This window comes from Nematolebias whitei, chromosome 9 (genome assembly GCF_014905685.2).
Source record: "Nematolebias whitei isolate Nwh7 chromosome 9, NemWhi1, whole genome shotgun sequence".
NCBI lineage: Eukaryota > Metazoa > Chordata > Actinopteri > Cyprinodontiformes > Rivulidae > Nematolebias > Nematolebias whitei.
This window is the reverse complement of record NC_056506.1, coordinates 27,397,547-27,411,338: the sequence shown is the minus strand read 5'-3', so window position 1 is coordinate 27,411,338 and position 13,792 is coordinate 27,397,547. Positions and strand designations below refer to the sequence as shown.

Below are 13,792 nucleotides of genomic sequence, written 5' to 3'. Positions count from 1 at the left end.
CACACACACACACACACACACACACACACACACACACACACACACACGTGATTATTCTACTGTATATACCCATTTTATTGAAAAAAAAAGTTTTTTTCTTCTTTCAGCTGCTCCCTTCTTCAGAGGTCACCACAGTGAACTAAGTTGCACAAAGACTTGACAGTTGTTTTTACACTGGATGTCCTTCCTGATGCCACCACAGACCGAGCTACCACAGCCCTCTGTGCGGAGCAGAGAGCTGCTGTCTAGTGTGCCTGGGGGAGCAGATGGTGGTGGTTAAGGGCCTTTCCTCAAAGGCCAAGAATGAGGAAGGAGGAAGGTGTGGGTGCTTCACCCATATATTGAAGATAGTCCAGGGGGTCAAAATGGTGACCTTGGGATCACACCTCTCTAACCTCTGCACCACCACTCCCCAACTTAAAGCTCACGTCACCTGGTATGCCCAGGCAGTCTCCGATCCAATTACTAACCAGCCCCGACCCTGCTTAGCTTCTGAAATCAGATGAGGTGGGGCGTGTTCATGGTGGCATGGCTGTAAACAAATGGTGAATTATTTTCCTTTTATTTATTTATTAACCTTTATTTAACCAGGCAAATCCCACTGAGATCACATATCTCTTTTTCAAGGGAGGCTTGGACCTGAAGGCAGCCTAACATGCATGTTTTTGGTCTGTGGGAGGAAACAGGAGTACACAGAGAAAACCCAAGCAAGCACGAGAAGAACATGTAAACTCTAAACAGAAAGACCCCAGGTCCAACCGGGGATTGAGCCCAGGACCTTCTTGCTGTGAGGCAACATTGCTAACCACTGAGTCATCGTGCTGCCAAATGGTGAATCTGGTAAAGTATTTTTTATTGTCCACACTGAAGCACAACTTGAATCTCTGAATATGGAATATACATCTGTACCCCAAAGAAGTAAAACTGAGCACATATATGAACCACAAGCCACGCAGCTATTCTTGTTAACACAAATTAGCAACTTCTATTTGCTGTATGGTCTAATCCAAACATTTAACAGCTTCTTCAGGACTTGTTATCTGCTCTTAAACAGTTTGGTCCCCGAGTCTCAATGGGATTAACCTGTATAAATAATGGTTGGTCGCAATAAATATTAAATGGTTCACACTTTTATTTCCTAAAATCACTTTACAATGTTTCTTATTGACATATTTAACACACACAGTGCTTATTATTATACATTTTACACTATATAGAACACTTTTTTACTCTCACTCATAGGTATATTGGGGGCAGTAGGGGGCTCAGTGTCTTGCCCAAAGACTCTGCAGGGACTGAGGATCGAATCCCTGACCCTCTGAGAGGAAGACAACTTCCTGTCCACCATCCAAAGCTGCTCCAGGCTTGGGCTGCTCGGACTTTCATTTATGCTGGTATGGTTGCAAAAACATCTAAAGAATCACTTCTACTTAGAAAAACAGTTTGACAGCAGCCTAAGGCCTACTGTTCCCACAACAAAAGGTGAAGATGACACAAATGACATTATCACCGGTCTCATCTCTCTGAAGGTTTGATAACGCTCTCTCTTCTGTCTCATGTAGCATCTTATCGCAGCACTTCTCAACAAAGTCCATGCTCAATAATCCAGGTATGCAATACAACATTTTTCAGTCAGGTCATCTGGACAGTTTCTTTTTTTTTTTTTGCTGAAACGTTTCACCTTCGGGCCGAAAGGCTTCATCCGTCAAGGAAACACACAACAAAACAGTTTTTTGTGTGTTTCCTTGACGGATGAAGCTTCTGGACCGAAGGCGAAACGTTTCAGCACAAAAAAAGAAACTGTCCAGATGACCTGACTGAAAAATGTTGGACTCCTTAAGAAACTTTCTTTCTTCATGACCACATTTACATGGCCCCAAATTTAAACACGCGTGCACAGAGAAGAAAACTAAAAAGTTAGCAACCAGGTTGAGATGGTCAGATCCAGAGTCAGAGGCTCACGTAGAGCTCTGCTGAAGGCGAGAGGAGTTCGGGCATCATAGGGTTTTACAGCAGATTTGTTCAGACTGTTTGTATTGACGGATCATTAACTTTGTCTCGTCGTTGAAACACGAACATACTCCCACATGACCTCCATGTTCTCTTGAATCTGACTCTGGTTCTGCTGTAAAGCCTTGATAGTCTTGTTCCATCAAGTTACCTGGCAATAAATGTGAGCGCCACAGCTGGAATCTGTTCTGTTCACTCACAAGTTCAGAGAAAAAATGCTACAAAACCATTTAAAAAAGGCTGAATGAAGCATGTTGTTAAAACAGGATGTACAACACACCCAGTAGCTTAAACAAAGTGTTGTCTGAACTTTTGGTGTGGTGTCGTCAGTACACGGACCTCCTCCTGCAGCAGCAGCGCCTAGACAAGGGTTATGGCTGCACAACCCTCCTGTCTGCAACAGCGAGTGTAAGGTTTGTGTCTCCTTCCACACACCAAACACACTCTTCAAACCCTTTTTAAAAATGTTTCAATACTTTTATTTTCAGTCTCTGACCCAGCAGCACGGTGGCACAACTGGTAGAGCTGCTGCCTCTCAGCGAGCAGGTCCTTGGTTCAAACCCCGGTCCAGGGCCTTTCTGGGTGGAGTTTGCATGTTCTCTCCGTGCATGCGTGGGTTTTCTCCGGGTGCTCCGGTTTCCTCCCACAGACCAAAAACATGCATGTTAGGCTGATTGGTAACTCTAAAATTGTCCCTAGGTGTGAGTGAGAGAGTGAATGGTTGTTTGTCTCGTTTGTCTCTATGTGTCACTGTGATGGACTTGCGACCCGTCCAGGGTGTACCCCGCCCCTCGCACAGTGATTGCTGGACATGGGCACCAGCGACCCCCGTGACCCAAAATGGAATAAGCGGGTAAAGATAATGGATGGATGGATGGACCTTTGTCCACAGAAATGTTTGCCAAATTTGACTTGTGATGAAGTTAAGCCATATAAAAGGGTTAAAGCATCAGTCACCTTCCATTCCAGCATTAACCCTTTTGAAATTGACGAAGGTAATAAAAAAAATTTAAAAAAAGAAAAACATTACTAAAGATCAAGTAATAAAAATCAGTCATTGGTTTGAATTTTGGTTCAACAGAATTAAAAACCTTTGGCAAAACTTTGCAACTTATAACTTAAGTAATGTGCATTTTGGGAAAGTTCCAGTCTCACACGTTTGTAATTTGGGTTCCTCATCAGTCATCATCTTTGTCTCAAACAGTGACTGATGGTGTGATCTGACACTGAGGACCCTTGACCTTGGAGTTCACCTCTAATCTCTGAGGAAGTTGTTCTGTGCTCTTTGGTTACTGTTCTTATTATGTCTTTTTTAAGTCTTCTTTAGTTTTCTTCTTGTGGACACATCCAGGGAGGTCGCCTCCAGTCCTGTGGACCATAAACCTCTGAATTAACGGAGCAGCAGTCAGAGGAACATCAAGCTGCTTGGAGAATAATCACTGTAATGCCACTTTAGTTGGTGATATGTCACTTTATCTGTGCTGCTGATTATCCATGCTGCTGATTTCTTACCAATAATATTCATACCATCTGCTCACAACAGACTCATGTTCATGCTGCTGTTTAATACAACTTTACAATATTATTGTTTAGGGTGCGTCTTAGATCCTTGCATACGGTTTATTTTATATAAACTTTATATCATTGCTATTTTTTATATTAATGCTATTGTTGGATGTTACTGGGACCCTGTGTACACAATTTCATTCCACCTCATGTACCACATGTGGTGCGAATGATAAGAAAAGGACCTTGAACCTTTAACTAGGCAAACTGACTAACTACAGGACTGAAGACACATGTGATGCTGATTACAGAACAAGCCTCAGTTTACCATGCCCCTGCGGTCAAAATAGATGCAATGTTTTTCCAAACGGTCCCATCTTTTCTTTTCTTTTTTTTGGTCTGGATCTGTTTCATTAGTTTCTTTTTTTTATTTTGTTGAATCAAAACTCAAAAGTAGACTTGTTTTTTCGACCGAGTTTTGTAAATTTTTTTAATCTACTTAGGTCAGTTTTAATAATTTTCCGTACTCATTGGGGTTTTTTTTTTTTTCACTTCTTTAACAAAAAGGTACAAACAAATTTATCATGTTTTATTGTATAACCATTAGTAACTGAATGTGGCGGCCATCTTGAATTGGACTAACTCCAAAAGGTAACGAGTTGTAAATGGCCACCACCGCTAAGTAATTTTAGTACCAGTAAACACAAAAGCTATAAATCAGCCAAATGTACAGACAGTGAGATCAAATTTGGCATGATATAGGTGAGAGTCATCCCCAACACATATTCTTATTGTTAGCTGACCAAGTGAGATTTTTATTTAAAAACTTTGGCAATAACCTTTTGTTAGGAAATATGAATCACGAAATACTGGATTAATTTCATTGAAACTTCCAGAAACAAATCATGGGTCATCATCAACTAAATAAACTTTGGAGACAACCCAATTCAAGATGGCCGCCACAGTTAGCTGACCTTAACAAACATAACACAAGTATCGCCAACAGTACATAACGCACCTGTCAGTAAATTTTCAGAATAATCAAAATCCAAAACATGAATTCCCACAAACAATCCTGAGTATGTGTCTGTTAGGTGAGTACATGACTGGGGTGAGGTGAAAGGTCAACTTCACTGATAATGATGTTGTCCATGGTGTAAATCAAACAGTTCAATTAAAGAACATATGACATGAAAATGATGATTACCAGCTGATCCTAGTCGTAGACTTCACCAGTCCCGCTCAATATTTCTTCGGTGGAGGAGGTCTTATTATAATTATTATTATATATTATATTATATAATTAATAATTAAGGACTAATGTGGAGCCATAGTCTGACCATGCTCATCCTGAACATTTGTGGAGTTACACCGTGGACAACTTTCTGTGTGGTGTCTCATGGATGGACAGACAGGCACAATCCGGAAACAAAGTGGTTCGACATTTCTATTACTGGGCTCTACATGGTTTTAACAAGGAGGTCACCTGTGACCTTGACCTTTGACCCAGTGACACAGAAATAAATAAGGATCATCCTTGACCCATGAGGTGTCTGGCTGTGTCGTTTCACATTTATAGCTTAAAGGTTATCAGTTTAGAGCTCTGACAAAGAATTAGCCACAGACAGCCCAACAAATAAAAGTGGCTTTAACACAGTCAGTTTTAAAGGTACGAAGCAACATTACGGTGTGGTAGTAGCTGAGGATCCTTCCTAGCACATACTTCAAGTTCTTTATATTGTGTAATGTTTTAACTTAAAACATTTTCAATACCAGTTGCCATTAACTCCTTAAGTTAAGTCTATTAGCAAAACATCAGACAAGTGGATCCTCATGAAACTTCTAGAAAATATTCAATGCTTGAACATTACAACTCCTTAACATTTGTAGTCAGCCCATTTCAAGATGGCCACCACAGCTTACTGACATTAGCAAACACAAAAAGAGATTAATGAGCAAAATTTAACAGGTATTTTCAATTCAATTCAATCTTTATTTAGACAGATAAGTCACATTGAGCCTCGAGGACTCATTTACAAGTGAGATCTGTTTAGACAGTAGTGAAACTGGACACATGTAGGAACTGGAGGCAAAAAAAATTCCTAGTTCAGAGTCATCCCCACGATTTACTTTAATACTTCTTGGGAGATCTCGCATGAGGTAATTTATAGGCGCTGGTCATAAAATTAGAATATCATGAAAAAGTTAATTATTTCAGTAATTCCATTCAAAAAGTGAAATTTGTATATTATATTCATTTATTACACACAGAACGATATATTTCACGTTTATTTATTTTAATGTTGATTATAATTATGAAAACCCTTATGAAAACCCCAAATTCAGTATCTCAGAAAATTAGAATATTGTGAAAAGGATCAATATTGAAGAGACCTGGTGCCACACTCTAATCAGCTAATTAACTCAAAACACTTGCAAAGGCCTTTAAATGGTCTCGGTCTAGTTCTGTAGACTACACAATCATGGGGAAGACTGCTGACTTGATAGTTGTCCAAAAGACGACCATTGACACCTTGCACAAGGAGGGCAAGACACAAAAGGTCATTGCTGAAGAGGCTGGCTGTTCACAGAGCTCTGTGTCCAAGAACATCAATAGAGAGGTGAAGGCAAAGGAAAGAAGTTGTAGAAAAAAAAAGTGTACAAGCAATAGGGTTAGAGTTGCACTCGGGCCCAAAAAAATCTGATCCGACCCGGCCCCAGCCCGCAGTCATAAATTCCGAACCCCACGCGACCCGACAAATTAACAGTAATTACAGGTCCAAACCCGGAAAGCCCCTCGACATTTTTAATTAGTTATTAACAGTCGGGGGCGCGGAGCTGAATAAACACGGCAGAAGATTTGGAGCCGAGAGGTGTTTGTACTTTCATGGCCATAAAAAAGCATTTAAACCCCGTTTCTGACTGCATTCTTCTGAATTACTGAGACACGCGGACAGCTTTGATACATGTCTGCTTTGGGATCTCAGCTGTTTGGGTCGTCAGCCACGCGCGTCCACTGAATGCAGCAGCTGAATGAACGTCCATTTGTGCGATGGATCACTTCCTGGCAGTACAGTCCAATCTGAAGCTTAAATTAACTTTTTACCTCTTTCAAGGCCAGTCAGCGTGCAGTGAAATGGCCACGTGCGGCTGGTGGATGTATGGCAGGCCATGTAATCATATAATTGGATCGCGGCTGATCCTGACCTAATTAAAAGCCCTAGACCGGCCCAGTCCACCCATTAATCACATTATAACGGCCCGGCTCGGCCTTAATCCGGGTTGGTCCGGGCCAAGTTTCGGGTTAGAAATGACAGCTTTAATTACGGATAACCGCACCATGGAGAGAATTGTGAAACAAAACCGATTCCAAAATGTGGGGGAGATTCACAAAGAGTGGACTGCAGCTGAAGTCAGTGCTTCAAGAACTACCATGCACAGACGTATGCAAGACAAGGGGTTCAGTTGTCGCATTCCTTCTGTCAAGCCACTCTTGAACAAGAGACAGCATCAGAAGCGTCTCGCCTGGGACTGCTGCTGAGTGGTCCAAAGTTATGTTCTCTGATGAAAGTAAACTTTGCATTTCCTTTGGAAATCAAGGTCCCAGAGCCTGGAGGAAGAGAGGAGACACAGAATCCACGTTGCTTGAGGTCCAGTGTCAAGTTTCCACAGTCAGTGATGGTTTGGGGTGCCATGTCATCTGCTGGTGTTGGTCCACTGTTTTCTGAGGTCCAAGGTCAATGCAGCTTCTACCAGGAAGTTTTAGACACTTCATGCTTCCTGCTGCTGACCAACTTTATGGAGATGCAGATTTCATTTTCCAACAGGACTTGGCACCTGCACACAGTGCCAAAGCTACCAGTACCTGGTTTAAGAACCATGGTATCCCTGTTCTTAATTGGCTAGAAACTTGCATGACCTTAACACCATAGAAAATCTATGGAGTATTGTGAAGAGGAAGATGTGATACACCAGACCCAACAATTCAGAAGAGCTGAAGGCCACTATCAGAGCAACCTGGGCTCTCATAACACCTGAGCAGTGACACAGACTGATCCACTCCATGCCACGCTGCATTGCTGCAGTAATCCAGACAAAAGGAGCCCAAACTAAGGGTGCATTCACACTAGCCCTGTTTAGTCCGCTTTAATCGAACTCTAGCTCGTTTTCCTAGAAAGCCCGGTTCGTTTAGGGAGGTGTGAACGCACCATCGAACTCTGTCACAGAACAAAAAGGCGAACTCTGGCCCGGGCTAAAACCTAGGTCTCGGTCCGGTAGAAGAGAACTCCAGCACGGTTCGAGTGCAGTGTGAATGTAAACAGACCGAGCCCCGCTCGGCAGGACAAACAAACACGCATTTTTCTGACCTTATATGGAGCCGTCGGCTGCCTTGTGTGAAAAACAATATTCTCCATGGTCTTCTGTCTCATCTTCTGCTCATGCTAAGTCCATTTTTGAAAAATGACAAAATATAACTCCTAAAACTGCTAAAACTTGATGCCACTTCGTTTTTATTTTTATTTACAGAAGAAGAAGAAGACATGTCTTCAGAGGTTTTTGTGTTGTTTCTTTCAGTAGTTCTTGGTGCAGCGCCCCCACAGGCGAGCGGGGGAACAGGTTGGTTCAACAGGTTGACTCGATTGCACAGTGCAGTGTGAATGCAAACGCACCAGCTCAAATGTAAACAAAAGCTCATGAATATTGGTCCCCAACCGAACCGAGTCTACCGGACTATCTGGTGTGAAAACGATCTAAGTATTGAGTGCTGTACATGCTCATACTTTTAATGTTCATACTTTTCAATTGGCCAACATTTCTAAAAATCCTTTTTTTTCCCCCATTGGTCTTAAATAATATTCTAATTTTCTGAGATATTGAATTTGGGATTTTCATTAGTTGTCAGTTATAACATCAACATTAAAAGAAATAAACATTTGAAATATACCAGTCTGTGTGTAATGAATGAATATAATATGCAAGTTTCACTGTTTGAATTGGATTACTGAAATAAAAACTTTTTCATGATATTCTAATTTTATGACCAGCACCTGTATAAAGTGTGACGAGTCACTAAAAAAAAAAAAAAAAAAAAACCCAACATCTTTGACCCGGCTCAGCCTAGGATGATCTGAAACTCTGTCATGGAAGGTGGTGGGCGATATGTACCACTTCAAGGGATGCTAGGCCTTTAATGTATTCCATTTATTCATTGTGTTTTATTACTTTGTACTAAAGAAACAAGTCTCTTAAAATGTGTTTTATGCTCTTCTTTTAGAGGGTACAAAATTACTTAAAAAAGTTGTGAATAAGAATTTAATTGAAACCCAAACCAAGGAGTTGTTTGTCAGACATCATCCAACCAGTTTATCAACATGAAACAATATCTACAAACAGTTATCCAACCCTACCTACCTGCAGCTGGGACAATTATCCACCGGTTCTTCGAGCGCTGCTCAATCCACAAGCAGTCCGTCAGCGAGATCTGGCGGGATTTAAAAAAAACAAACCATAAAACAACAAACAGTGGCAAACACTGTCAGAGCTGTGGATGAAACTAAACTGTGAGGAAAGATTCAGAAAAAGTCTTCAGCAAGAGCTTCAGGCTGACGCCTCCTGCTCCTCTGACTGCACAAAGCCAACTAAACAGGTTGGATGAGGAAAACCCACTGCAAACTACAACCAAGAGGACATTTGTGAGATGGACTGATAACTTCAGCTGATGACAGTTAAAAGAAAAGAAAAAAACAGGTAAAGGTGACTCACAAAGTCTGGGGGAACGTGAATGCAAAGGCTGATCAGGTTTCCTCCAAGGTTTTTTTTGTAATGTTCTCATACATGTGAGAGTTTTTCCTGGTACTGGAACAACTGGAGCAGGTAAAAACGTCACAAATCATACAGACTAGGTTATTAGGCAGACTTTAGGAGTGTGTTTCTGTGTTGAGTCAGTGATGGATCAGAAACGTCAGGATGTTACACACCCCACCACAGAACACGAGAGTGCTCCGAGCACTAGAGTGAGTTAACATTTGACACTTTTCACACGACAGCAGTTTCAGTTGCTCTCACATAATACAGCGTTCAGGATGACTCAGACATGTTTGGTTTAGAAGCAGGATCAGGTGGTCAAGAAACTGAAGGCTTCTTGTTTGGAGCTAAACAACCGGTTTAGGTTCAGACTCCCTCTGGTGTCAAACACATTTTTCTATGTTTTTTTTTTACTGGAAACACTTAGTTCTGGAAAAAGGTGCCTCCAGCATAAATGATGAGGGGTTCTGTAAGGAGTCCAGGGTTCTGTTATAGATGGAAGCATAAGTCTGCAAGTGATTTTTTTTTTAAGTCCATTTTATTTCAAACAGTCTGTATAATGTCTTAAAAGTGTTACAGTTCATTTGTAATTTTAGCCTTTTTGCTCTCTCTATAGAAGCGTATATAAATTAACAGGTGGGCAATTTGGCTTGAACTCTCTTCATTTATATAAACAACAAGAAATCTTTTATAATGTGGAGAATGACTCTCAGCTACTACCACACCAGGTTTAGCACAATACAAAACAAAAATAATACTATTTGGGAATAGTATTTTACATAAAGAGATCAAAATAAAGATATATATGGTGTAAACATTGAAAAAGTAAATGATTATAGATTTCTTGGGGTCATTATTGATGATAAAATAACATGGAAACCTCATATTAAATATATAACAAATAAACTGTCAAAAAGTATATTTATTTTAAATAAAGCCAAATATGTCCTGGAGGAAATCGCTTTAAATTCTTTACTGTTCTACAGTCCTACCTCATTTGAATTATTGTGCAGAGTTATGGGGCAACAACTACAGAACTTCACTACAGTCATTAATAACATCGCAAAACGAGCAATAAGAGTAATCAATAAGGTCGGTTAGTTGGATCATACAAATGCATCTAAGCTGCTAAAACTGGTTGTGGAATTATAAACAGCTATTATATTGTTTAAAGCAAAAAATAATTTCTTACCGGGAAACATTCAAAAGCTTTTCTCAAAACAGTAAGGACTTTATAATTTAAGGGAAAAAGGTGAATTTAAAACTTAAAAAATCAGAACCACAAGAAAAAGCTTTTGTATATCAGTGTGTGGGATGAAGCTGTGGAATGGTTTAAGCATGGAAATCCAGCACTGTCCAAACATAAACCAGTTTAAAACAACAACAAAGTTCATGCTCAATCATCCAGGTACCAAATTTAATGATTCTCAGTCAGGTCATCTGGACAGTATATTTTTTTTTATAAACGTTTCATCCTCTATCCGGAGGGCTTCATCAGTCTGAGGAGTTTAAAACATAATTTAAGAAGATGGTCATCAGTGCATATCAGTATGGGAAATAATAACTGTTATTACTGCTAACATCAATGTTGCTAACAATTAATGAATTTATCAATTATTACTGCATTATGGTATATTGATATAGAAAGAACTGAACATGTAAAAAAAATAATTGATGCTTGATCATAATGGCATGCAAATATGAATGCATTGTACCATTTATAGATATGGATGTATAAAATACTAAAAAAAAGAATGTTATAACCAAATTACCATAAATAGAAAATTATTGGATGATGCTATAGATGTAACAATAAGTTTATACTTCTACCCACTCCTTTGAACGTGTAAATATACTTCATTGCTGTTGGTATTTTTTCCTGCTTACTTTAGTTTTAAATTTATTTTATTTTTATATAACTTTGTTTATTCTTTTATTATACTACGTTCAGTAAAGTTAAACTCAAACTCAATATCTGTGAAACCGGCTGTTTCTTAGTTTATTTGACTGTGGAACGTCCAGCTCCTTATAGTTACTTCAGACGAGTCGGTGGGGGAGGTAGCGGACTCCAGAAACCATCTTATCACCACCAAACTGGTTGATCCACCATGTGAAGGTGCTGTTTATAAGACTGAGTTTGTTGCGGCTCCTCAGACTGATGAAGTCTTCTGGATGAAAGACAAAACGTTTTAACACAAAGAAACCGTCCAGAAGATCAGACTTTGCAGGATGGTCTTATAATCTTTATCATTAACATTCTTCTTCTTTTGGCTGCTCCCTTCTTCAGGGGTCGCCACAGTGAGGTAACTCGCATGAAGATCTGGCAATTCTTTTTATGCTGGATGCTCTTCCTGACGCAACCACAGACCAACGAGCTACCATAACCCTCTGTGTGGAGCAGAGAGCTGCCGTCTAGGGAGGTGGTTCCCAACCCTGGTCCTTGAGGAACACCATCCTGCATGTTTGCATTGTTTCCCTGCTCCAGCGCACCTGATATGAGTGAACGGATGATTAACAGGCTTCTACGAAGCTTAAGGAAGTAATTAAATCACCGAATCAGGTGTGTTGGAGCAGAGAAACAACTAAACATGCAGGATGGTGTTCCTAGAGGACCATGGTTGGGAACACTGGGGCAGAACAATTAATGCCTTGCTCATGGGCCCAGAGTGGGGCAAACGTGCATGTGTTCAGTTTTCCACCCACATTTTGATGCAACAGTCCAGGGATTCAAACAGGCAACCTCCCAGTCACAGGCTTGCTCTGGTCCCCAAAACAGCCTTCACCTTCAACCTGCTGCTCAGTAATTGTCTTTCGAAGCTCCTGAGATAATTCACTCCGCAGCTTTCTGTGGTCTATGTTCAGCGTGGTACACACCATGATACCAAACAGCCCTGTGACTACTTTTCACCCTTTAAATGGTCAGAATAACTGATCACAAGACTGAAGCCACCTGAGATGCTGATTATGGAACACACCTGAGTTCAGCATGTCCATGTGGTCAATGTAGTTTCAATCATTTCTTGACGTACCATCCTTTGTGTCAGGTCCAGTTCCCTTTGACTGTTTTTCTAAACAATTCTGTTGAATCAAAGATCAAAAGTGATGAATCATTTTCATTAGTTGATTTAACCGTCGTCTTTTCCTTTTTATAATTTGTCAGGTTCAAGTTATTTCAGTAACATTTCTGGGCTTTTCTTTAATAAAACGACTCAAACAGACACAATGTGTCAGTATTTTTTAAGTCTTGTTCTCTGTGTGATTTTGACTCAAATCTTCACAAAGCTACAAGTTGGAACATAAAGTTTATCCAAGGTGGTTTAACATCCTGCCTCCATTTCTGCTCCTTGTCAGCTTTACCTTCAGCTCATCTTGTCCCACCTGCTGCTCCTCAGCTTCCTCTGAGCTCCAGGTTTATTTGTTGTTCTCCGTCATCTCCTTGTGTGCGTCAGCTTCTGCTGTTTATCACCTCGCCTCTAAAACCATCTGCTCGTTTTGATGGATGCACGTCGGTAAACAGCAGCACCCGATATGTTCATTAACTTTAATAAAGTCGTTTTGCTGCCAGCGACCCTGTGGTCACATTAATCACTCAGCTGTGACAACTTTGGTGTTTCCTGCCTGATTTTAAAAACCACCTTTGTTCCCGTCATGTGCTGAGCACACGAACAAGAGGTCTGCTCATCTGAACTGTTTGCAGCAGCAGAACAGGATCTGAAGTGGGCTTAAAGGCATGAATCAAATAAAAAGTTGATCCAAAAAACATTTTATATACATGCAACACCACGAGTTTCATATCACATGGATATGTGTGCGCGCCTCTGAAAGGTGGAAGGTGGGTGATAATGTTTTTGCCTGCGTCTGAGCGTGTGCATGCGTTTGCTTTCTTTTAATAAAATATCTCATGAACCGCTGGATGCTTGCTTATGAAGCTCTCAGAAAGTAACAACTGGATAGAAATATACAACTGATTAACATTTGGAGTCAATCAAATTCAAGATGGCTGCCACAGCTAATTGAACTTAGCCAACACAACAACAACAAAAAGGCTACAACTCTGTCAGTTTTACACATACTGAGCATATTATAGTAACATATTTGGTGTGGTAGTAGCTGAGAGTCATTCACAACACTGCACCTGAGATTATGCATAATGTTGTCAAGGTTTGACCACAATGGCTGGAACTCCATCTTTATTCAACATAAACCCACCTCTGGGATAAAAGGAGCCAATTGTCAAGCATCTCTTCAAGGAATGGTAGATCTCTTCTTTACTTCGCTTGTTGCAGCTATTTGCAAGCACAAATGGCAGCAGCAGCTAGCTGTAGCTCTTCTGATACAGACTAGGGCCACTTCCAGCAGAAACTTCATCATAATTCTGCTCTAACACTGATGGATGTGTGACAGTATAAATCAAGCTGTGAAATTTTAAACACCAGAGATCAGCTTTGGATGTGGCTCTACTCAGACAAGC

General features: G+C 40.5%; 1 protein-coding gene across 1 annotated transcript in view; it reads right to left on the bottom strand.

Moving 5' to 3' along the window:
* The window catches only part of slc35a3b (solute carrier family 35 member A3b), a 22,247-nt gene extending 20,149 nt beyond the window's left edge, over positions 1-2,098 (bottom strand). Inside the window, exon 1 of the mRNA XM_037681290.1 lies at positions 2,088-2,098. Coding sequence (XP_037537218.1) covers positions 2,088-2,098 — 11 coding nt within the window. The remainder of the gene's footprint in view (positions 1-2,087) is intronic.
* Between the last annotated feature and the right edge of the window lie 11,694 nt (positions 2,099-13,792).